This window comes from Eurytemora carolleeae, unplaced genomic scaffold (genome assembly GCF_000591075.1).
Source record: "Eurytemora carolleeae unplaced genomic scaffold, Eaff_2.0 scaffold35, whole genome shotgun sequence".
In the NCBI taxonomy this organism is placed as follows: Eukaryota; Metazoa; Arthropoda; class Copepoda; order Calanoida; family Temoridae; genus Eurytemora; species Eurytemora carolleeae.
In genome coordinates, this window is record NW_019396166.1 from 294,763 (window position 1) to 321,090 (window position 26,328).

At 32.2% G+C, this 26,328-nt stretch overlaps 1 protein-coding gene and 1 long non-coding RNA gene across 4 annotated transcripts; one reads left to right on the forward strand and one right to left on the reverse strand.

Moving 5' to 3' along the window:
- Window positions 1-8,120: 8,120 nt before the first annotated feature.
- LOC111696974 (sulfotransferase 1C3) lies at window positions 8,121-15,353 on the reverse strand. Its single transcript, XM_023466818.1, has 14 exons — window positions 15,290-15,353; window positions 15,092-15,135; window positions 14,750-14,915; window positions 14,438-14,497; window positions 14,076-14,135; window positions 13,945-14,003; window positions 13,102-13,159; window positions 12,262-12,356; window positions 11,776-11,847; window positions 11,324-11,392; window positions 11,179-11,259; window positions 8,935-8,986; window positions 8,616-8,679; window positions 8,121-8,271 (listed from the first exon to the last, which is right to left on the reverse strand). The coding sequence occupies exons 1-14, from the start codon at window positions 15,347-15,349 to the stop codon at window positions 8,198-8,200; spliced, it is 1,014 nt and encodes a 337-aa protein (XP_023322586.1). The 5' UTR covers window positions 15,350-15,353; the 3' UTR covers window positions 8,121-8,197.
- A 1,977-nt stretch (window positions 15,354-17,330) lies between these two features.
- LOC111696975 (uncharacterized) lies at window positions 17,331-20,599 on the forward strand. Of its 3 annotated transcripts, XR_002764198.1 has the most exons (5): window positions 17,331-17,460; window positions 18,267-18,372; window positions 18,695-18,990; window positions 19,533-19,674; window positions 20,581-20,599. It is a non-coding gene; the product is annotated as an uncharacterized LOC111696975 (long non-coding RNA). The 3 variants fall into 3 exon arrangements; XR_002764199.1 differs by lacking the exons at window positions 17,331-17,460; window positions 20,581-20,599 and adding an exon at window positions 20,533-20,566 and having other exon boundaries at window positions 18,210-18,372; XR_002764197.1 differs by lacking the exon at window positions 17,331-17,460 and having other exon boundaries at window positions 18,211-18,372.
- Window positions 20,600-26,328: the final 5,729 nt, after the last annotated feature.

The following is a 26,328-nucleotide window of genomic DNA, read 5'->3' on the forward strand; positions in this document are numbered from 1 at the left end:
AAAAAATCGATACTGGATATAAAAGTTAATGCTTGAATGAAAGTGACAAGAAATAATTTTTTTTTTCGAGACATCGATCTCAAATTTTCTTATCCCTATATCTTAGTGGACCATTTCAAACTTAAATTATTGGATCCAACAGAACTCATAGTTTTAACATCTAAAGTCTAAGACATATTGGTAGCAAAGGTCTAGGGATTAGAAAATCATTTTTGTGGCAAAGGCTTAATTCCTTTACTTAACCCTTACACATTACACCATATTCATGATTTTTACCATCTCTGGTTTTGAGGGTCTTAGAAGTATTTGAGTTGTAGGCTTGTTAATCTGAGAGTTGTAGTCTTGTTAATCTGAGAGTTGTAGTCTTGTTAATCTGAGAGTTGTAGTCTTGTTAATCTGAGAGTTGTAGGCTTGTTAATCTGAGAGTTGTAGTCTTGTTAATCTTAGAGTTGTAGTCTTGTTAATCTGAGAGTTGTAGTCTTGCTAGTCTGAGAGTATCTGAGAGTTGTAGTCTTGTTATCTGAGAGTTGTAGTCTTGTTAATCTGAGAGTTGTAGTCTTGTTAGTCTGAGAGTTGTAGTCTTGTTAATCTTAGAGTTGTAGTCTTGTTAGACTGAGAGTTGTAGTCTTGCTAGTCTGAGAGTTGTAGTCTTTTTAATCTGAGAGTTGTAGTCTTGTTAATCTGAGAGTTGTAGTCTTGTTAAACTGGGAGTTGTAGTCTTGTTAGACTGAGAGTTGTAGGCTTGTTAATCTGAGAGTTGTAGTCTTGTTAATCTTAGAGTTGTAGTCTTGTTAATCTGAGAGTTGTAGTCTTGCTAGTCTGAGATTAATCTGAGAGTTGTAGTCTTGTTAATCTGAGAGTTGTAGTCTTGTTAGACTGAGAGTTGTAGTCTTTTTAATCTGAGAGTTGTAGTCTTGTCAATCTGAGAGTTGTAGTCTTGTTAATCTGAGAGTTGTAGTCTTGTTAGTCTGAGAGTTGTAGTCTTGTTAGACTGGGAGGCCCGTTGAAGATTTCTCAGTAACTGTGATCTTCCAGACTGTAATTACTGTAATCTAATAAGATGTTATTCTTTGAAAAATGGATTAAATATTTCAAACCATTATAAACATCATGACGTGACTCTAAATTAGAAAATAATAATTTAAAGGGAGTGTTCTCAAAAAATGAAAAGGGGTATAGGCTTAGTTCTAAAAATATTCGATGGTGATTGCTATTAATCTTACTTCGATCTGTTGCGTCCATAAAGAGAAAATTGTTAAATCGACTCACAACGAAGAACGTAGCGTCCATGCGAAATCAGAAGGTTGTAAATTCTCTTCATTTGTGAGTAACCCTGTACGTCGTTTTTATTTTTCACTGACAGATTTGCAAGAAGATGTTCACAATGACTGACGCCCAAAACAAAAGCTTAAATCTAATCAAAATTAAGGTTTATTCAAATATATATACCTTAAGGCATAATTAAAATTTTGTGTTCGTTTGTTCCTTCATTTAATTTTCTTGAAAATTAGGAAAGAATTTTTATTTGTTTTCCAATTTACACTCCCTGAAAGTAAAGAATGGGGTCAAAACCCCCAATAATAAAACGCTCAAAAGCAAAATAGCCAACAACAAAACGCCTATTGCAACGAAACACCCAATGTAACAACACGCCCAATACAACAAAAAGGACCAAAATCCGACGAAAATCGAAAAAAAACATAAAATTCTCAAAAAGAACATTAAATTCAAAATTGTGGAGTTAAAAGCTTTCAAAACTTTAAATATAACGTATATATATATATTGATTTGATTTAATTTTTGAGATTTTAGAAAACTAATACCTTTAGAAATGTAAATAGAAAGTCGCGATTAAAAAAATGAACATAATTTTTTTCATAAAAAACCTGAACGTATTGTCATTGTATTGTAAGTGGGAGTTTTGTTGCATTGGATGTTTGTAAAATTGAGCGTTTTTACCGATAATAGCGTGATATTTACTTTACTTTAAAACTGTTTCATTTTTTAACGAGCGTATTGGTATTTTTGATCTCGGAGACATCTTGTATTGTTAAATTAGACTAAGCTATGACCCTAAATTCGTAAATTAGGTTTCTATGTGCATTAAGTGAACTATCCAATTTTGTTGAAGAACAAAACAAAGTAAAGAAAAAAAGTAGAGTGGAATTTAGTGCACGTGCCCGGATTATTTTGTCAACTGCCATAAAAACTGCCCATATTTCACCATTTTAAAGAGAAGAATTTAATGGATCAGGTTTCAGAGGTGGTGGATAAATATAATTAGGAGAATATGGTTCTGATATCCTTGTTGGACCGATGCTTAAATAAGTCAACTGATTTTCTGATAGGTCTATGTTCTTAAAACTGACATCTTGCCACCAGAGAATTTCAAGTTCTTCCTGAGACAGGAAGGTTAATGTTTAGTCGATGTTTATCTACTGTACTGTACTGTAGTGTAGTGTACTGTACTGTACTATACTGTACTGTACTGTACTGTACTGTACTGTACCGTACTGTACTGTACCGTACTGTACTGTACCGTACTGTACTGTACCGTACTGTACTGTACCGTACTGTACTGTACCGTACTGTACTGTACTGTACTGTACTGTACTGTACTGTACTGTACTGTACTGTACTGTACTGTACTGTACTGTACTATACTCTACTGTATTGTACTGTACTGTACTGTAATGTACTGTACTGTACTGTACTGTACTGTACTGTACTGTACTGTACTGTACTGTACTGTACTGTACTGTACTGTACTGTACTGTACTGTACAGTACTGTATTGTACTATACTGTACTGTTCTGTTCTGTTCTGTACTGTACTGTACTGTACTGTACTGTACTGTACTGTACTGTACTGTACTGTACTGTACTGTACTGTACTGTACTGTACTGTACTGTAGTCGATCTGATAAAGAAATAAAAAGAATCTCTTTAAAACTGAAAACCCAAGTAACAAATAAAATGTTACAACTCTGTTTCATGTTTTTAAGCAATGAATAATATGTTTAAAGTCTAAAAGAATAGAAATGTTTTCAAAACATTCAATTAAAATTTGTATCAAAAACTTTTACTTTTCTTATTAAAAGAAAAAAAAAATACTTCTAAAATTCAATAAGTCTAATTAATGATTAAAAACAACATCTTTATGATAATAACAACTTTCGTTGATAAAAAACTTCTGTTGATATATCTTTATTATAGATTTACTGGTTCTTACATTTCAAAATATATCAATTCCTTTTTATTTGTGTATTATGAATGGCTGCAAAATTAGAAATTGGTTTTTTTCATTCCTCACTTAACATTTATATTTTTTTGTTGTAAAATATATTGTCCGCTTGTTACCAGTGTACAACCACAAAATTGAGTTCTTTTTCCATCCCTTAAAAATTCATTTAAGGGAAGGTATAAAATTTCAAAAATTTACCTGGAAATACCATGTTTGAGAACCAAATAAATATTCATTCTTAATGAGTTATTGAAAAAAAAGAAAATATTCTTATATTGTTCCTTGTATTACAGTTTATCAGCATTCATAAACAATCGCTCAATTGATAAACAATATTCAAACCATAATTTTGACAAAAAAGCATATTAGGAAATATATAAACATACCTTGTGCTATTGTGTTAGATTAAAATTGTTGCAAATTTGACAGTTTTTAATCTGCAGACTAAATACGATATGTGGCCAAGACGATCATTTTTGAAATAAGGAAAAATTATAAAATAATATTAAATTTAAACATAAGTTAAAATGAGTTTTTCATGCACCTAAAGTATACACTTAGTAATTAAAATTAAACCATATTTTTTAAACCAGTGATTACAGAACTCGGACAAGCGTGTTATGGAGAAAAATGTTCCCAGTAAAAATAATGAGAAGATCACGTTACAATTAATATTTACGATGTTAATTTGCCAGAGTGCTGAGTTATTGAATAAACTCAGTTGTGTAGAGAATGTTGAGATTTCACCTTGTGTCCTGGATCCTCCTCCTTTCAACCATCCTCTCCTGCATCCAAACCAAACATTTCCTAGCTCACACAAAGGTCTGGCTCAAGGGAAAGTACAAAAATCAGAATTTAAGTTCCACTTAGACTCTCGACTCTTCTCAATACTGCCTTTTCATAAACTTTCAAATAGAATAATTTCAAGCTATAACCCACATTAACAATTATGCATTTTGTGGCGCCGTAAGTATAAGAATAAGAGCAAGGACAGAATATGAGCTAAGAGAACATAGAATTTGTCATAATGGTTTGGGGAATTTTTTGGCTTTTATAATTCACACAAAAAAGGTATAATACTGTACAAACTTTTTTTCAATTTTCATTCTATACTTTCAATTAAAGTTTCTATTAATGAAATTAGAGCGATTGATATTTTTTCAGGCCCAAAACCGAGAATTTCAAGTTTTTAAAATCAAAATAATTTATTTTGCAGGATGGAGACTTCCTGCTAGAGACTGATGATGCAGTTGATCCTAGGTAAAAATAATAATAATATTAATTAAAAAGAAGAAATAGAAATCGCTTCAAATATCTGTCATGATAATATTCCAAATATGATGACTACAAAATACATGAGAGAAGGTGTGAAATAAAATTAATTGTTTTGTCATAATATCTTCTTTGTTTGGACAAATTATTCATTTACGGACATTTATCTATAATAACCAATAACCATAGATAATAACAATTATTGCTGCTAACCGTTTTACTTCAAGCTTTTATTTTTGCTTATTTTAAAAAATAAGAAATGTGAACATTTTTCCGGTATTTTTTTATTTTTTACCATCCATAAACCTTCACTGAGGTCGTGTGAATTGCCACAAAACAATTCTGGGCCCTTTCGGTTCAGCCGTTTTGATGGGTATTGGATAAAAACAAATTATTTATTTTAGATACAGAATGTTTATGTTTGTTTTGAGCTTAAGATGCCATATATGAATAAAGGATGTACTTTTAATACTCAATTCATGCTCTAACCATTAAATATTTAGTTTACAAGGAACTCTGGGAAAACTACCCTCGCCAAACGGTGAGAATACATTTTAATGCAAACCAAGATGCGCACGATCTCAAGCAAGTATTTTGCCAATTACTCGATTTCAATTTAAGCTAGTAAAAACAAATTTAGAATGTCTATATATAGGGCCACAAAAAAGTATATGTGAGTTGGTGAGGTAAAACCAAAGGCCAAGGTGTTTCGACACTTCAAAGTCGAGAGACGGTCTAAAAACTATGAATAACTTTCATAATTTTCATAGTTTTATAGAGTCGATATGTTAGTGATTTCCTGTTTAGATAAATATTATACAACATCTTTTTTCCTGTTCTTTCCTCTCTCAATATCTTCCTCAGCTTTTAAGTTTTAAAGGAAAACTAACGGAAAACTAACAAACTAAAAGCTGAATTTTAAGAATTTAAACCGCCACTTCGCTGAACCGCCAAAACCCAATTGAGCGCCAGCTCAAATCTCAAAACATTGATTTCAAGTGGAACCAACCATGTTTGAGCAGCATCTAATATTTTAAACGCGGCTTAAATTCTTTAAATTCGTTCTCAAGGTTTACTGATTTACTTGTTTAATTGGTTGTAAGTGCTGAAATACTAACAAATGTTAAAATAATGATTGTACTTGCTGCATATGTGGAATTAATATCGCCTGAAAAATTTTTAAACAATTTAATTTAGTGCGAATTATTTCTTCCTTTTTGTCCAGTTAATGGAAACAAATGATTAAAAATATTTTGATAATTCTACTTCATATTATCATTTTTCAGCTAATAACACCCCAGGAGTTGGGGACTACAGTTTAAGAGCAAACTCGTATGACACTTTTGCGGACCCAATGCCGCTTTAGGTAATTTAGGATTTCATAAGAAAAGGCCCCCAAAATAAATTGCCTAAACGGAATTTTTGTATATTTAGTTTAGAACGATTGTAGCGTCCATTAGGGTAAAACTGTTATAAATTGTAAAAGTTAAAAAAAAAACTTTAGCTTAAATTGTTATTTGGAAAATATTTTTTGAACAAATTTCTTTTTTCTCAGCTATTTGAGATCAGAGGTAAAATCATCGTTACCACATGTGCCATCTCTCAGAGAATCAGAGAAAACCTGTTTTATTTCCAAAGGAACTTAAGTGATTTCCAAGAGAAATCTGTTTCATCTCCATCCAAGAGAAATCTGTGTCATCTCCATGAAAAGTCTGTGCTATCTCCATTAGGAACCTGTATCATCTCCATGAGGAACCTGTGTCATCACCCCGAGGAACCTGTATCATCTCCATGAGGAACCTGTGTCATCTCCATGAGGAACCTGTGTCATCTCCCCAAGGAACCTGTGTCATCACCCCATGGAACATTTGTCATCTCCATGAGGAACCTGTGTCATCTCCATGAGAAACCTGTATCATCTCCATGAGGAACCTGTGTCATCTCCATGAGGAACCTGTGTCATCTCCCCAAGGAACCTGTGTCATCACCCCATGGAACCTGTGTCAATATTTATGAGGAACCTGTGTTACCTCCACGAGAAACCTTTTTAGCCTGCAAGAGGAACCTGTGTCATCTCCATGAGGAACCTGTGTCATCTCCATGAGGAACCTGTGTCATCTCCATGAGGAACCTGTGTCAATATTTATTTGGAACGTGTGTTACCTCCACGAGAAACCTTTTTAATCTGCAAGAGGAACCTGTGTCATCTTCATGAGGAACCTGTGGCATCACCCCGAGGAACCTGTGTCATCTTCCCAAGGAACCTGTGTCATCACCCCGAGGAACCTGTGTTATCTTCAAGAGGAACCTGTGTCATCTCCCTGAGGAACATGTGTCAACTCCATGAGGAACCTGTGTCATCACCCCGAGGAACCTGTGTTATCTTCATGAGGAGCCTGAATCATCTCCATGAGGAACCAGTGTCATCTCCCCAAGGAACCTGTGTCATCACCCCGAGGAACCTGTGTTATCTCCAAGAGGAACCTGCGTCATCTCCAAGAGAAACTTGTGTTATCTCCAATTATAACCTGCTTCACCTCCATAAGGAACCTGCGTTATCTCCTAGAGAAACATGTGTTATCTCCAAGAGGAACCTATGTCATCTCCATGAGGAACCTGCCCCAAGGTTGAGATGACACCGGAACCTCTTAAAGATTCCACTGTCCACAGGTTCTTCTTGGAGATGACAAATTTAGGATCCGCTAGAAGCTAAACTGGATTCTCTTGGTCATGACAGAGATTTCATTGGACGAATCCTCTTGGAAAAGTCCCGATGACAAAGGTTCATTTTGAAGATAAAACAGGGTTCTCTTGGGAACAGCTGAAGGAATTTGATTCCCTTGGAAATGACATCACTTGAAGATATATATAAACAGGTTCTTCATTGATACAAACAAAAGATATCATGCACCAGATTATCTTTGAGATGATAAAGAACACTTTCCGAGATGACATCACATGTTTTAATACTGTAAGTGACAATAGTTTTAAATTTGATCTCAAAAAGCGGAGAACAATTAGTGATTTATACATGCAGAAAAAGGTGTTGATTAGATAATGATCCCGCAATCTACATATTTATGTATTTATCTAATCTCTTTTCAGGGAGCTGAGGAAAAAGAATCTCGCAAAAAATCAAGAAGGATAATTTGTCAAATTTTATTGAAAATATATATTCAAAAATAATCTATCAATTATAGATTAACAAATGATCTTTATTGTGGAATAGCTGTATGCTTCTTTTCACAGAAAAATGTTTTAATTTGTTTCGAAATGGATTATTTATTTTTAATTAATGATTAAAAAAGAAATCTTAAGTTTCCTTTAGACAACATTGATGGTTTCAGAAATACAAAATATATTTGCTTTTTTTCTTCAATTTGCAAAATGAATGAATATTCATAATCAAAAAATAAACTTTTGCACACAAGTAGTTTTTAACATTTTGTCAAATAAGAATAGTTAATTTTGTAGTTTTGTCACATTAAACTATAAAAACTAATAAAATATTTCGAAATCTAACGAGGAACTTTATACAATATTATAAAAATGACCAAAACAGAAAAATGAAATCCAGTTTAATGCAATTAAACCATCTTCCTAAATTAAATCTTATTTCTAGTATATTTACATTCTATAGAATATTCCATACATCTATGTATTTAGATTTAATAGAATATATCTATTCTGGAAGCTGTATCCCGGTCCTTTTCTTGTTTTCTTCGATCCAATTATCAATTTTTTCCAGCTCAGGTCCTGGATGCAACAATAGATTTTAATAATGAATAACAAGTGAATAATTTTTTCCGAAATAAATATTTTTGCGCTTTTATCATTTCCTTGCCCCCCCCCCTCTGAAAATGTAAACAGTTAACTACTTAAAAAATATCCTTTATAAGAAAAGAACTGATTTTCTAAACCCTATATCTTTGCAACCCACTGTCCTAGACCTTGGATATTTCAAACTATGAATTCTGTTTGATTAAATACTTTAAGTCTGAAATAACAAAGGTTTACATCATCAGGTAGCAAAGATTTAGAGATTAGAAATTATGTGGCAAAGACTCAATTGTTTTGTTCAACTTATTATTAAAGTTTTCCTGAAAAATAATTTTTCCAGTCTCCAACTTGTCCCTTTCTCATAAAATTCTTTTCTTCAGGCAACTGTAAAAATCAAATGATAAATTAAACATATCAGTTTCTAATAAATATCTAATAAATAACATATCAGTTTCTAATAAATATCTAGGATTGATGCATTATTTGATTTAATCATTTAATATCAAAGACGAAAACAAGACAGGCGAGAATAAGAAATAAGAAAGATTTTCAGCTGCAGGTTTGAAGGATAATTGACTTAACGTTATATTTAAAATTGAGGAAAGTTCTTAATCAATTCATTTTCTTTAAAAATATCACCTTCATCATAGCACTTGGATTCGCTGTTTTGTTTAACTTCATTACGTCAAAACTAAATAATAGGATATTAGAGAAAAAAGGTAACTCAAAAAAATTCCATCAACTGCAATATCTAACTTTTATCACTAAACTTTTTATCACTAAACTTTTATAACTAATCATTTAAATAATATGTAAATTAAGCCACTAGAGCATTATTTAATTTAAGATTTTTTGTAAATCTTCCCTATAATAAAGCTCTTTACTCATATATTACTCATATATAAATATATATATATATATATATTAACTATAGCTTGCCAAACCGTTAGTCCTAATTGGCTGAATTATTTTGGTCCCCTGGGGGTAACAAAGGCTAAAAAAAATTTTAATTAAAATTCTTTTAATTAAAAAAAATCATTTTTAATCTTTAAAATTCCACAGGCAACGCCGGGCCCTTCAGCTTGTATAAAATATGTATAAAAACTAATGATATAATGAGAAAAACTAAACATTGTGTTATCTTCGTAGCAAATTTCATTAACTTTTGGAAAAAACAATTTTTAGAAAACAAACAATTTGTTGATATAACAAACAATTTGTTGATATAACAAACAATTTGTTGATATAACAAACAAATTGTTGATATAACAAACAAATTGTTGATATAACAAACAATTTGTTGATATAACAAAAATTGGTTTAAAAATGAGGCTCTGGTTTTAACAACTGCTTTTTAAAGAGAGAACCTTTACCTAAAAAATATTTTACAAAGTCTAACGATTACGAGTTAAGAAATTGGGTGAGGGTAACTTACTTCAAAGGGACCTAAGTGTTTTCAAGTGATCTAAGAGTCTTTTCCATGGGTATAATCAAAAGTTAATTGAGGCTAGTACAGGTTATGTACTGCTTGTATATGTAATGAAGAAGAAGTTTATGTTTTACTTTATGTAATATATTTACATTTAACCGCAGGTTTATATAAGGTTTTTACAATAACACCAAACCAAGAAAACTCTAAACCAGGAATGCTATTTGTGTTTCCCTAACTGCTTATACAAAAAGTACACTGCAATAGAAAATATAGCAACAGAAAAAAAAATTTGTAGAGAGATTGTTTACATTTTCAGGATAAACATCTTTAAAGATTTCGGGTTTTACATATTGCTGGCACCAAGCTTCAATGGTCAGACTAAATAAATGTTCGGGTGTTTTCAGAGTGAACAGATCTTTTTATTAATCACTTTTATAGATATTTTCCTTTTCCTATTCAACACTAAGTTGTTAATGATAGTTTTAGGACAGTATTTATTGCGAAATAATAAGGATAACATTTTTTCGTTAAAAGTATTTTTGTGTCATTATTCAGCATCATGAGGGAAAATAAAATGACTCACTAACGTAGCAAGGTATAATAAATGACCAACCTGACATGACAAGGCGAAGTAAATTGACATAGTTGACATGACAAGGCGAAGTAAATTGACATACCTGACATGACAAGGCGAAGTAAATTGACATGACAAGGCGAAGTAAATTGACATACCTGACATGACAAGGCACAGTAAATTAACAAACCTGACATGACAAGGCGAAGTAAATTGACAAACCTGACATGACAAGGCAAAGTAAATTGACATACCTGACATGACAAGGCGAAGTCAATTAACCAACCTTACCTGGCAAGGCAAAGTTTATTGTCCTACCACTCTCCACTAAACGCTACTTTTTCTTCGGTTAGAGTACTGATGATTACTGCAGAACACATCGAAAGCTTAGTTGAGTGTGGTACATGACAAGGCGAGGTATACTGACCAACCTGACATGACAAGGCGAAGTATATTTTCAACCTGACATGACAAGGCGAAGTATATTGACCTACCTGACATGACAAGGCGAAGTATATTGACCTACCTGTCATGACAAGGCGAAGTATATTGACCTACCTGACATGACAAGGCGAAGTATATTGACCTACCTGACCTGACAAGGCGAAGTATATTGACCTATCTGACATGAAAAGGCGAAGTATATTGACCTACCTGACATGACAAGGCGAAGTATGTTGACCTACCTGTCATGACAAGGCGAAGTATATTGACCTACCTGACATGACAAGGCGAAGTATATTGACCTACCTGACATGACAATGCGAAGTATATTGACCTACCTGACCTGACAATGCGAAGTATATTGACCTACCTGTCCTGACAAGGCGAATATATTGACCTACCTGACATGACAAGGCGAAGTATATTGATCTACCTGACATGGTGAACCAACTGATCAACCTTCTCCTCGGACAAGGGATGCTCCAGGAACACTGAGAGCTCTTCAATCACCTTTCTAATTGTAAATGGCATTTCGTTATTTATTTACGTTTTAATATTAGAAATAAATTATATCTTACTTGGAATCTTTCTTCATATCTTCAAACCAGATAAACTTTACGTTCGGGTGATTTCGTAGTTTCCATCCGCTATAGGATATTTATCAGATATCAGGTTTAGGTTTTGTTTTATAATGTGAGGTGTTGTGGGGGGTGGCAGGGGGGCCGGGGGGGGTATTTTTGAGTAATACAAGGGGGGGGTACCTACAAAGGATGAGACTTTAGAGATGACTATGCATTTTTCCCTTCACTTTCATGGTTACCCGCAGCTTTGATTTTTTTATTTCTTTACACATTATATATTATTGAATATTCCATCACAAGACTATCTAATAAGGCAGATGACAAAATTAAACCTTCAAACCGTCAAATTAAAAGTGTTTATGGTCGTCATTAAAGACTTATCCTTCGACGGTAATACTGTATGTATTGTATATATCAGTTTTGGATTCAATTAGACAAATATACATTTCCTTTCTAGATGTTTCCAGTAGTCTCCAAACAGAACTACACCCTTCATCATTTCCTCGGCAAACGTAGACAAACTAAAGAATATATAATATTAATAAGTGTTGAAAATATCAGATTTTGCTCTTCTTTATAAAGATTGTCCTTTAATATATTGATTTTAAGAATCAGTGTAGGCAAGGAATACTATTTAGTTTTACTTTTAAGTTGTTTTCTGCCAACTTGATTATACAATTTTTTAAATATTATGGGTATATCTGGTATCTGATAAAAAATTATGGGTAATATCTGGTATCTGATAAAATATTATGGGTAATATCTGGTATCTGATAAAATATTATGGGTATATCTGGTATCTGATAAAATATTATGGGTATATCTGGTATCTGATAAAATATTATGGGTAATATCTGGTATCTGATAAAATATTATGGGTAATATCTGGTATCTGATAAAATATCTTTTAACATGATACAATTTATGGTTAATACCTTTGTTGATATCCATGTAGTGGCATGTTTATGCTGTGATGATAGAAGCTTACAATACAGTCCTTTGGTTGCCGTGCTACATACACTACTTTACACTAGAATATACAACTATTTCTTACAATACTTTTTAGTCAGCAGCCACACAATCTGATTTTCTAATCTTTATATATTTTTGGAACCCATGAAATATATAAGTAATTTGATATTTCATATTGATGTCACTAAAACATTCCAAAATGTAAAATGATATTTTTATGGAATATAAAACTAAAATATTGAGAGTTTATTAAAAGATAAAGAATGTTTTTGTAGATCTTAAAACTTATCTAAAAAATGCTTGCAATATTTACAGAAAATAAGGCAATATATTCAGCTCTGATTTTTGACTAAAAACAATATTTTGTTCATCGAGAAATAATATCAAACTATACAAATTCTTTTGTTATAAAAATATGCAGAAAACTTCAATAAATTTCTGATGAGCCGGATGATCTATTGCGGAGATTTGTGGTGTCGCAGCTATGAGCTATTAGCTATGGATTTGTGGTATCGCAGCATTGAGCTATTAGCTATGGATTTGTTAATTTTGATTAATATTTTTAAATTATAACGAAATCTTTAAATGTTTAATTTTGAAGAAACAAAAGAGGCAGACCACATTCTCAAAAGCTCTTTATTTTGACACATTCTTTGTAATTAATAAACTATCGGAAATCGAAGACAATTTTCAAGTCGTCTCTTAATCGCATGTTTTTTGGGAACACCCCGAACATTACAACATTACATAAATACATGCAATTTGCTTACCATAAATTATAAATAAGAAAACTATTGAATTACCTTGTCCTCCAGGTTTGGGGGTAAAAAGTCAAAGGACATGTGACTTTTTAGTACGCGCCTATAATACGACATGAGATTAACAGATGTCACAAGCTTAATATGTAAACACATACCTTCCACTCAATATGCTTAAACACATACCTTCCACTCAATATGCTTAAACACATACCTTCCACTCTATATGATTAAACACATTCTTTCCACTCAATATGCTTAAACACATACCTTCCACTCAATATGATTAAACACATACCTTCCACTCAATATGCTTAAACACATACCTTCCACTCTATATGCTTAAACACATACCTTTCACTCAATATGATTAAACACATTCTTTCCACTCAATATGCTTAAACACATACCTTCCACTCAATATGGTTAAAATGTTACTTTCCACTCAAATTCTTACACACATACCTTCCACTCAATATTTATTATATAAACACATACCTTTCGCTCAATTTGTAATATGTAACACATACGTTCCATTCAATATGTAATATGTAAACACATACCTTCCACTCAATATGTATAATGTAAACACATACCTTCCACTTAATATGTATTATGTAAACACGTACCTTCCACTCAATATGTATTATGTAAGCACATACCTTCCACTCAATATGTATTATGTAAACATATACATTCCACTCAATATGCCTAAACAAATACCTTCCACTCAATATGTAGTATGTAAAAACATACCTTCCACTTAATATGTATTATGTAAAAACATGTCTTCCACTCAATATGTAGTATGTAAAAACATACCTTCCACTCAATATGTATTATGAAAAAACATGTCTTCCACTCAATGTGTATTATGTAAAAACATACCTTCCACTCATCTTTCTTGCAAACGGTATGACACCTTTAGAAAACTCCTCCATCATCTTCTATAGAAAAAAATGAGATAAAATAAAAACATTTTTCTGACAAACATTAAATGTCTACAAAAATAAAGATACCTTCATAAAGTCTGGAGTGTCCTCTGGTACCTGTAAACCCTCTCCTTTTTCATTTCCATCCTATATTGTAATATGATAAAAGACAGATTTTTATACCCCCCTCCCCCCCTTCATCTTAATATGCGATTTTCCTCGATGATGTTGTTTTTTTGTAATTTGTGATCTTGTGAACCAAAATTGTTGAATTTACCCAAGGTGAAATCAAAAATAAGTTAACTATATATCATCTCATTTGTCTTCAGTTAATTATATACATTTAGGATTTTCAAACATTAAGTGGTTTAAAATCGAGTTCTGAAAGAAATGAAAAAAGAATAAAAATAAAATAAATAATTTCCAAACGTATAAGAATAAACCTATACCATTAGTGTATCTATATCCAGAAAAGGGCTTCTAAATATCTGTGGCAGTTTTCCATATTCCTACGAGAAATAGAGAAAGAAAGAAAATAAAAATAAAATAAAATTTGTTGGAAATGGGAAATAAAGATATCTTTAATTCTTTAAAAAGAAATATTATGCAGGTGTGTACGTAACCCACCATTTCAACATTTTTATAAGAAACGCGGGTGTAACCCAATTTTAAAATTAAACGTCAGTGTTTTCCAATGCCATTAAAAATTGAATATTTTCTAGAAGTATTTAAAAAGTCTAAGATGTCTTGTTATTATTTACCTGGTCAACATTGTTGATCAACATAGACACAGTTTCCTGCATCCACGTGGTTCCACACTTGGGATAGGTTACAATCCAAATGTCGTCTTTTTTAACAGGAAAATTGTACATATCATCCATGAACTTGAGATAAGTTCGCGGGATTATCATTCGCTGCTTTTCAAAACTGAAGGCAAAGAGAATAAACACATATATACAGTTCGGACAAGAATTATCATAATTTTCGTTTCCTCTATTTTACGTTTTAACATAATTTTTACACACATCTGTTTTACTTCTATCTGTTTTATCTGTGGAGGGAGATCTGAGAAACGATCTTAGTAATATTTAGGAAAATTTTACCATATTTGATCTTTCATATTCCGGTTGCTATCATCATGACCGACCTAAAACAATTTTTTTAAAGAACCACTAAAATAAGATGCAATCTAAAAAAATATTTCTTGAAAACTCTGTGCGTCAAAACCCCGAATCCATAAACACAAACATGAAACAAAATATTTCAACAATTGTTTTAAATGGTTTTAAAGGGTTTCATACCTCTAGTATATGTTTCTCTTCTGCTGTCAATTCTCTCCAAACTAGATGCTCTGCCGCCATTTTTCTAATAAATAAATAACTTTAAACATAATTTTACCATAAACCTGACATTTATTCTAAACACATAGATTCGGAATTTCTCCCTTGTCATTTAGAAATTGTATTTGCGCAATGAGCTTTGAAATTCTTTGATATTTTAAAGCCTAATTTAAATGTACTTTCAAGTTTTCGTTCTTGACAGTAAAAACTTGAATAGTACTTTTGAGGGGGACTACCAGAGGGGATGATAGTTCTCTACCTGTGTGCTCGGTTAGCTGTACTGTACACTTACAACTGTTTACTAATATTGATATACTATAGGTTAGGCCAGACAAATGTGCAGTATAAGCTCTCGGTATAGCTGATTGGCCTATTCAATTAGTAAAGGATTAACGTACATCATCACTCTATACACTATAACCTCATTGGGGACTACCGTACTCGCTGTACTGTACATACCACGTATTGAAACAATATTGTCACTTAAAATCTCTGATATTTCACCATAGAGAATAGAATATATAGAGAGGAATTAAAAGAATCTCTCGGTATGAATTTTGTCAGTCCCTTTCAGCCTGAAAGGGAGTTCAAAGTGTACAAATCTTGTAAATGTTCACAATGTATATGCAGTAGAGTACATTAATACAGTATGTTCCCTAGACTATCCATTTCAATTTCGAATTTTTTAAACTGTTAAATAAACTTTATAATGAATTAGGTGAATAAAAACATCATTTGATTTATAGTTATAACGGAAAATCATCGTTTGTAAAGTGGAAGGCATAGAGTCTATGTGAAATGATCATTGATCATTGGTCAATTATGGAACCAGTCTATTTCATAATTTGGTTTTCTTTTAACAATAATTTTAGATTTTCTATAAAATGATATTCCAGGGCCCAACAGGTTATATAGCATAAATATGTGAAGTACACCTGCAGTATGGAAACAGTACAACAAAATGGCCGTTTTACACTTTTTTCTAGTAAATTCCCCTCTAATATATGTTCTATTCTCTATGTATTTCACACATGAAGTAAAGAGGATGATATGCAGGTACCCCAGAATTTTAACCTAAACTATATCTATTTTATAGACCCGTAGCCCAATTAAGTTAAAAAAATGTTCTTCCAGATTACATTACATTTTGTGAAAAAGGCGGTTATTGTGTGCTCGTAATTTTACATAATTTTTTAATAATTTTCCCTTAATGATATTGTGTGCTCCATCATCACCAAGCGAGGTGCTTTCGATTTCTTTTATTGGGACAAAAATGCGTGTTGCTCTGTAATTCATTATAGTCTTACTTACGGAGTTTTCTCTGTATACGTTAAAACGTATATCCCGACAAAAAAGTATAGAAGAGAAAAAGTGAAAAGTTTTAAAAGGTCAATTTGTGTTCGAAAGTCATCGTTCTCTGGGACAAGGACCGAACCGATAAGTCCGCGTGCCTTGACATGGTAAATAAAATATAAGGCAAAATAAACAATAGAAAACGTTCTGAAAAATCGTGTTGACTAATGACTTCAGTAAGAACAAATATTCACCAAAAGATACTTTTAATATATATATAATTTTGTATTTTATAAACATATCTAAATATTTTTGAAAACTTATAAATCCCAAAAACAGATGAAAATCGAGGCTAAATATGTGCCAGTAAAGTTCCACGTATAAAATAAAAAAGGTGTAAAAGCTCCCAAGGCTAGATTACAAAAAACACTTCATATACTTTAATGAATATTTTTTAGATGTAATGAAAAAGTCTCATTTTACTTTTTTCACTCATTGCAAAGTGCTGCACAACTGATAATAAATATATATTTTTATGTAAAATAAAGATAACAGATTATTTTTAAACTTGCGGACTTGTGTGGTGTGCATTTCGAAATAGAATGGACTTTAGGAAGAGTGTGGACACTGGACATTGAACCCTCAGCTTTATGCATAATTCTCTACTTTTAACACTGTCAGTGTTCAGGTTCACAGCTAAGATGATACTACTGCTGCTTGACTAAACAATCTACATGAGTTGCAGGAATAATATTTGCAATGCAAGACTAGAATAGAATTCCCAATATTTTTTGGCTGGCTCACTAAAACCAATTTCACCTTTAACCTGCCTGATTAGGGTGATGAAAGTTTTAACCAAAAATTAAGTCGGAAAAATCGAAAAATACTAACATTTAAGTAATACATGTAAATAACCTCATTTTTCGAAGGGTTTTTAGATACGTATTTATAAAATTTGGAGCTGGGGGTATTGGATGAAACCTGAGCAATTAAGGAGTTGATCGAGACCTATAGGAGTTCTATTAGGAGTTCTATCTAATGTTCCTGTCTGTATCACGTGATCAGAACTTCAATCAATGGTAGTGCAATATCATTGTCACGTTTCTCCGTCTGTATCACGTGACAATGATACTGCACTGCCATTGGTTGAAGTTTTTCAGGCTTCTCAGGGATATCGTCGTTTTCAGATTGGTTGCGTATTTGATGGAATGATCTGTTTAAAATTCTCATGTATGAGTTTTGGTATAATTTTGACACAGTTCTATGTCAATTTCTCGAGACAGGAACATCAGATAGAACTCTTATAGGTCTCAATTAACTCCTAAAATGCTCAGGTTTCAGCCTATACCCCCTTTCATTTTTCATTTACAGTCCTTAAAAGTTTAAATTTCAATGGGATAGTTTCAAAAATTTGACATTAATAGGGAAAACTATCAATAATTCACTTGGCATTTTTTTAAGTTAAAAATAATATTTTCCCCCTTGCTTTTTGTATGTAAAAAGTGTTCTCTAGATAATAAAAGCAATTAAAAAGGCAACAAAAAAAATGCGGAATTTACCAAAATCTTTACCAAAATCTAGAAAGTTATAAATAGGAGCTAAGGCCTTTATTTAAAGTTTGAGCGAAAAAAACTAAATAAAATAGAAAAATAAAACCTGGAGACGGTTTTGGATAGGCGTTTAAGAGATTCAGATTAAAACTGGAGATGGTTTAAGCTCAAGGAAAGAAAGATTGGAAATACAAGTTTCAGGTTAAATCATGAAATTTAAAGATGTTCAGAATAAAACTTATATAATGAACTAAGTCTTTGCCACAAACTTATATTTGGTTGGAATCTTTGATATTTTAAACTTAAATTTTTAAATAATGTGCGATAAGTAAATTAAATACTGATTAATATTTGTAAAAAATTTGTAATCTAAGTTTGAAATATCATATATGGTTTACAACATCAGGTTGTAAAGAAAATTTGAGTTTGTGGCAAAGGCTCAATTCCTATAATTGATATCACATCATATAAAGCTAAAATTTATTTATGTATTTATGTAAATATGTAATTTCATTCTCTTCAGCGACAGAGAATGTTTTAAAATGAAAATATGAGTGGTGCGTAGAGTCTCCAATTTTTATTTACGCTGGTCTTATGACCATTTTCCTCTCGAGCCTCCGACTTACCATCCTAGCCTAACATTGTCCCCCTCCCCATATTGGCAAACCTACCCCCTGGGAGCTCCCAAATCTGAGGCTCTGGACCAGTATATCTGAGTATACCCAGATATACAGACCTAGAACTAAACTAGAAAACAGTTTTCTCTGGTCTACTCAAACAAACACGGAGAGAAACAGACGTATAACTAACTTAAACAAGGTGAGAAGGAATAAAGGTTTTCCGAAAGGGATTGGTCACTTGTAGCTTGCTTGATTGATTTACAATGATTTCAATTTATAATTACTTTTCCCGTTCACATATTTATCCTTAAATGGATCCTGTAAACCCGCAATATATTAAAATGTCGTCTTTGTTACAGCGAGCTATTTCGGAATAGCAAAAGTACAAGAAAGCACAGGGGTTTCGGGATAATCTAAATATATAAATAGATTCTAACAGCAATATAGAAAAGATTTAGGGGCGTCTGTAGCACTCAAAAAAACTTGATTTCGGCAGAGGAGCGAGTTGAAAAAATCCTATTTTAAGAGTATTCAATGAAATAGCGGGTTTTCGGTCGAAATTCTTAACATAACATTGAAACAACTTATAGAGACTTCTCCCAAAAAAATTCTTAAAGGGCCAAGTCTTACTTGACATAATTAAGAGGTTTATGAAATAAACTCATTTTGGCTGACCCCCCCCCCTTAATACCCCACTGTGTGGGGTAGGGGGGCTAAAATGATTAAAGAAATATTTTCTAGATGAAAGTCCTAATTTTGGTATTGGTCACTGGACTTGCAGCCGCAACCCCTGCTCTTCGACCACAACAACAACGACAACAGCAACTGCATCAGCTTCAACAACTTCAACAACTTCAGCAACTTCAACAAGTTCAACAACCAGGTTCATATTTGCCTTATTTTCAAACTTTACAGATATTTCTTTAAACAAAGAAACTGAGTTTATTCCACAATTTCAAATTTTCTAATTCTATATATATAACTTGATGCTTTAAAATTTTTAACTTAGATTATAACATTTCACAGTTTTTTAGTATGAAATATCTTAGGTCTACACCATCAGGTTGCAAAGGTATAGGGATTAGAAAATCAGAGTTTGTGGCATAACAACTTAATTCCTTTAAATGGCTGTTATAACAATAACTTAAATTAATATCTGGAATTGTGTAAACTGTAAAATATGACTTGTGTGGTCGCAGCAAATTAAGCTTAGGACGTTGAGTTTATGAGATATATTTTCTTCTCTTATTACACATTTTCATTTCTTATGTATAATCGGCGTTAGAAACAGTCTAAAAAGAGTTTAAAAAAAATACTTTTTTTTACTTCTTTTGAAATCCAGTAAAACATTACTTTTAGAAAATTAAATGGAGATAAACCTTTCACCGCAAACACTATTCTAAGCTCAGTTCTGCAGTGTTTTACATATTTTACAGAAAATTTGTAATTTGGCATTCAATAAGCGTGAAGAGATTTACGATTACAATCTGTTGGATATTTGGCAAGACTGGGAAGCATAAATTTCAAGAGTCAGGATTTATTAATATAATAAAATTTTTATGAAATGTCAGAAACAACTAAAAATTGAGCCTTTGCCACAAACCTAAATTTTCTATCCCTCAATGCTTATTAAGATTAATACAATGCTACTCTTTATCTAGACGGATACAATGCTTTATATTGAGATACATTCACTAGTTTCCACTTTATATTTAACATGGATTTTCTGCTTTATATTTAGATGGATACAATACTCTATATTTAGATGGATACAATACTCTATATTTAGATGGATACAATGCTCTATATTTAGATGAATACAATACACTATATTTAACATGGATTTTCTGCTCTATATTTAGATGGATACAATACTCTATATTTAGATGGATACAATACTCTATATTTAGATGGATNTATTCCAATATTTAATTCAATTCAAAACTTTATATTCCAATATTTAATTCAATTCAAAACTTTATATTCCAATATTTAATTCAATTCAAAACTTTATATTCCAATATTTAATTCAATTCAAAACTTTATATTCCAATATTTAATTCAATTCAAAACTTTATATTCCAATATTTAATTCAATTCAAAACTTTATATTCCAATATTTAATTCAATTCAAAACTTTATATTCCAATATTTAATTCAATTCAAAACTTTATATTCCAATATTTAGTTCAATTCTTGATCAAATATCTTTCTGCAAACATGGTTTTGAATTAGAAAGTTTTACAAGAAATTCTATTTTTACTAAATCTTTAACAAGAAGTTTTCCTGCAGAGATGATCTGCTTGAGTACCTGGCGAACCTCAAGATGAGAGAGATGGAGCTCCACCCTGACCTAGAGGAGGAGGAAACTAATCAAGGTTGGGTGCAAGGAAATCTCATGCTTTATCCCTTCACCAACAGGGGCATACACGGATGGGTGGGGGGTGGATACGGGGTTCAGCCCCTTGGATCAGTTAAATAATGGTTTCCAAGGGGGTTTCTGGCCACTAAGCCCCTCCCTTCTTGAAAGAAAAAAATTCACCCCCTGGACAAATTCCTGTGTACGCCCCTATTTACCAAGCTTTTCGTGCACATTGATGTATCTACATATTTATATGACTTTTAGGTTCCATGAAGATGAAAAGAGGATACAGGAATAGATGGGGGAACAAATATGCCGATAACAAGTAATATTTTTCATTTGTTGGATTTGTATTTTAATTTTTGCCTTTTTTACCATCTATCTTTTTATGAAAGAAAAATGTATGAGAAAAAATTTTATTCTGTAAGAATTTTATCGGAAAACATATAAAATAGGCAGATAATTTTCTGTCCTATAAATTATTCCCTCATATTATTGGGTTATCTACTATCTTAAATCCTTTTTTTTCACGAATTTTACTTTTCTCTTTTCTTTTGCTATACTTCTATGCTCTAGACTCTTTACTTCGTATTCCTATTCCTGCTCATACTCACTCTTTACTTCCTATTCCTATTCCTACTCATACTCACTCTTTACTTCCTATTCCTACTCATACTCACTCTTTACTTCCTATTCCAATTTCTACTCATACTCACTCTTTTCTTCCTATTCCTATTCCTACTCATACTCACTCTTTACTTCCTATTCCAATTTCTACTCATACTCACTCTTTTCTTCCTATTCCTATTCCTACTCATACTCATTCTTTACTTCCTATTCCTATTCCTACTCATACTCACTCTTTACTTCCTATTCCTATTCCTACTCATAATCACTCTTTACTTTCTATTCCTATTCCTACTCATACTCACTCTTTACTTCCTATTCCTATTCTTACTCATGCTCACTCTTTACTTCCTATTCCTATTCCTACTCATTCTTACTCTTTACTTTCTATTTCTATTCCTACTCATACTCACTCTTTACTTCCTATTCCTATTCTTACTCATGCTCACTCTTTACTTCCTATTCATATTACTACTCATACTCACTCTTTACTTCCTATTCCTATTCCTACTCATACTTACTCTTTACTTCCTATTCCTATTCCTACTCATACTCACTCTTTACTTCCAATTCCTATTCCTACTCATACTCACTCTTTACTTCCTATTCCTATTCCTACTCATACTTACTCTTTACTTCCTATTCCTATTCCTACTCATACTCACTCTTTACTTCCAATTCCTATTCCTACTCATACTCAATCTTTACTTCCTATTCCTAATCCCTTTTCTTCTATTCCTACTCATAGTCACTCTTTACTTCCAATTCCTATTCCTACTCATACTCACTCTTTACTTCCTCTTTCTCTCCCTCTATTAATCTTGCTATTTATAGAGGTGAATATTGCATCAAGTATATCGATGCAAAGGGCTTTAAATAGAAAAGAAATAAAGAAAATAGTTCTCCGTCTATTTCAAATTCTTCTTGAAGTTATTTCGAGCATAGATTCTTTAGCAAGGCGAAAGTTTAAAATTAGTTTTGGAAACAATCATCTCTATGTGAAATTGAAAATATCTTAAACATTCTATATGAATTTTAACATGTTACTCGTTTCTCTAATTAATATAATTACTAGAACTATTACCTTCGGTATCGTTTGTTCTTTTATTCGTGAAATTAAGATATCTATGCTAAACAAAGATTAAATTTACTTTGATGAAAATGCATTGTTCTTGTAAATATGGAATAGCATTTTTTTATAATAATGTTTTTTTGTTTTGTATAGGAGCTACGGGTTCTGGATTACAGCCCTGAACAAGGCAGGGAACTATAAGAGGGGGAAACGAGCAGGTGAAGTACACTTAGTTTAGTAAACTACCATGAAAGGACGAGTGATGACTGTCTGCTAGGAAATTGTATCCAGTTAAAATCCTTAAGTGATATGAATTACATCAGTTCACTGACACTGACATGATTAGGGTTTCCACGAAACAGTGATTCTCTTGCGCAACAGTTTCGCTTTTTTTACACGAAATTTCGCATCATTTTCGTATTAATACGAAACCAGGTTTGCACGAAATTACGCATTCATTCGAAGTAGATATTTTTTATTTGCACGAAATTGTGGATGAATAAAAGTCATAATTTGCACATGAATACGAAAACAAGTAATATTTGTTGTATGACTTATTGCTGAGATAAATGTAAATTAGTTTCAGTAAAAAAAAACAACTTTTATATCACTTTCTAAAATACAAATTTGTTATTGTAAATATGTTTTGAAAAAACTCGAAAATGTGCCATCAAGAGATGTTCATCTATGTATTAATCAATATAGATATTTATACATTTCTCTTGTTTTTGTTTCTGTTTGTTTGTTACCAATCTTAAATGGTGACTTTTTTAAAACATTAAAAGTGAGGCCACCGCCAAAGGTGCGGTGAGAGCGGACCGGAGTATAGTATTAGTGGGGCTCTGATTTAATTTTGGATCCATTCATTTCCTGGAGTTGTTTCTCGAAATTTAAGGAAATAGCTCGAAATAACGAAATAGTATGAATAACGAAATAGCAGGAATAACGAAATAGCAGGAATAACGAAATAGCAGGAATAACGAAATGCGCAAAAACCAAATAGCATTTGCGCATTAATGCGAAATCATATCGAAAAGTGCAAGTTTTAATCTAAACGTAAGAAAATCTTTACCCAATTATTGCAAGATTTTCGTGCACAAATTTCGATAGGAAACCCTAGACATGATACATATTTTAGATACTTTATTATTTTTAAACTGACGCAGTTGTGGGCATCCATGAAGGATACAATAACAATCTTATTTTGTAATAGTTCTCAATAATTTTTGATAAAACCTGTGCTTTTTGCTCTTTGTAGACATTGAACAATGTTAAAGTATAAGTGCTGTAAACATTCAGTATATTCTGCACTTTTTAGTTTATACTTTAAAACAGAGAAAGCGAAAACATATGTAAATATAATTTGCATAGATTATAACGGGTACAGTTTACAGTATACTTGCAAATTACATTATATTTTCATCATGTTCTTGCTGAATATGCTCAATGAGTCATTACATTTAACTTTATTATCAGCAAATATCTAAATATGAGTAGTTTTTTATCAAATGTCCGATCTTTAACTCTCTTTCGTTAAGGGGAATGTGAGGTTACTGCCGGGGCGTACACAGGAATTTTTCCGGGGGAGGGGCTTACATTTTTTTCTTTCCAGAGGGGGGGGGGCTTAGCATCCGTTGAGGCCTGAACACCCACTGGAAACCATATAATTTACTGGTTCAGGTGGGGCTAAGCCCCCATTAGTCCCCCTGTGTATGTCTCTAGAGGTTAGGATAGGTCAGGACAAGTGAGAAGAAGTTAAGGGAGGTAAAGTTCAGTGGAGGTGGTGCAAGTCAAGAAGGGAGTTTTTGGATATCCTAATTTTTCAGGCAAAGTAGGTAAAGTATAGGTATGATTACATTTCTTTATTTTAGAACCATTTGTACCAGGCCTCAGTGCTCAGCAACCTCCTTACAATATTCTTAGTGCTCTTGCAGGTTCATTTTTAAACAATTTTTCTTCAAGTGTTTTTTGTTGTTTTTGAACGAGGACTTTCCTCTATCTCCTATATGGACGAAACCCTTATTCTTAAACAAAAATTTTTTTAATTTTTAAATGAGTTTAATACTTTTCAAGCTTTATGGAGCTTGAGGGTGGTTTATTTTCTCATTGTGGTAACATGTTAAATCTCTTGAATTTTTTTTTCTTATCTGATTCAACTCACATTTTTAGCTCTTTAATTAATTTATGCTGTTTCAGGTGGAGAAAAACCCCTCCACGAGTTAATTGCTGATCATGATTACACTCAAGAATAGAATTAAGAAATGGTAATAATACAATCTATCAAACAAATGTTTGATTTAATACAGTTTACATTCTTCTTTAGATGAACGTCGTCTTCCAGTAACTATCGTCTTCCATAAGGCTTCCAGATTTTCAACGTGTCAAGTCAAGAAAATTGACCAAAAATGTGTTCAATGTAAAATTATGTTTAATAAAGTTTCTCTGTGCTTTCCTATGAATACATATACAAAAAAGGGTTAGAATATGATGATCTAAGTATACTGGATAGTAAAATATTAAATGCTCAATTCAGTTGATGAATTTTGGTCAACCTTTTCATTATATTGCTGAGCTGACTAATAGAAAAGAAACTGAACACTTGCCTTTCATATTTTTTTTTATATTCTTATTCAACTACAAAGCATGAATATTACAAATAAGCAATCACAATTTACTATGCAGTCTGGACCCACCTAACCAGGGTAGGTTGGCCCTAAGTTAGTTAACGATAATGAAAATAATTGGTTACACACATCAAATAATGTTTTTGGATAAGTAGGGAGTTGATTTGGAGGTAGGAGATCGTCAGGTGATCTGAGGCAGGGGAGGGGAGGAAGGCCAACCACAACAGTTTCTCTTCCGAGCCACATTTTCCTCATTTCTCGTCCGAGCCACCTTGGAATCTTGGAGGATTAGACACTTAAGAAAAATAATATTGAAAGGACGAGGATTTCGAGGTGGAGAATGTGGCTCGGTCGAGAAATTGTTGTGGTTGGCCTTCCTCCCCTCGGCAGGGTGAGATCAGAGGGATTAATGTAGAGAAAAAATAAAATACAGGGTGTAAAGGATGGTGGATGCATAAACACAAATAAGCAAATGAACTTTTATTTTTTATATAAAATTTATTCACACAATATACAACTAGATTTTTTGCAGTTAAACCTCTCATAATTCTCCAGATAAATATTGATTACTCTTTGTTATTATTTTTGCATATTTAGTTTCTTTAAGGTCAATTTCAATTGCATTCCACAGTTTAGGAAACACTGAGGACGGAATGCTTTCTAGATTTTTGTCTAAACCCCGTTCTAATTTATATGATTTTGTTCTATTCGGTTCAGCTAGAGACTTAAACATATAAACATATTTTGGAAGGAAGAGGGTATCATTAAAGTATCCATGCATAAATGTCAGAACACTTAGTTTGAATTCATCATCAAGATTAAGAACTTTAAGTTTTGAAAATAATGGATTTG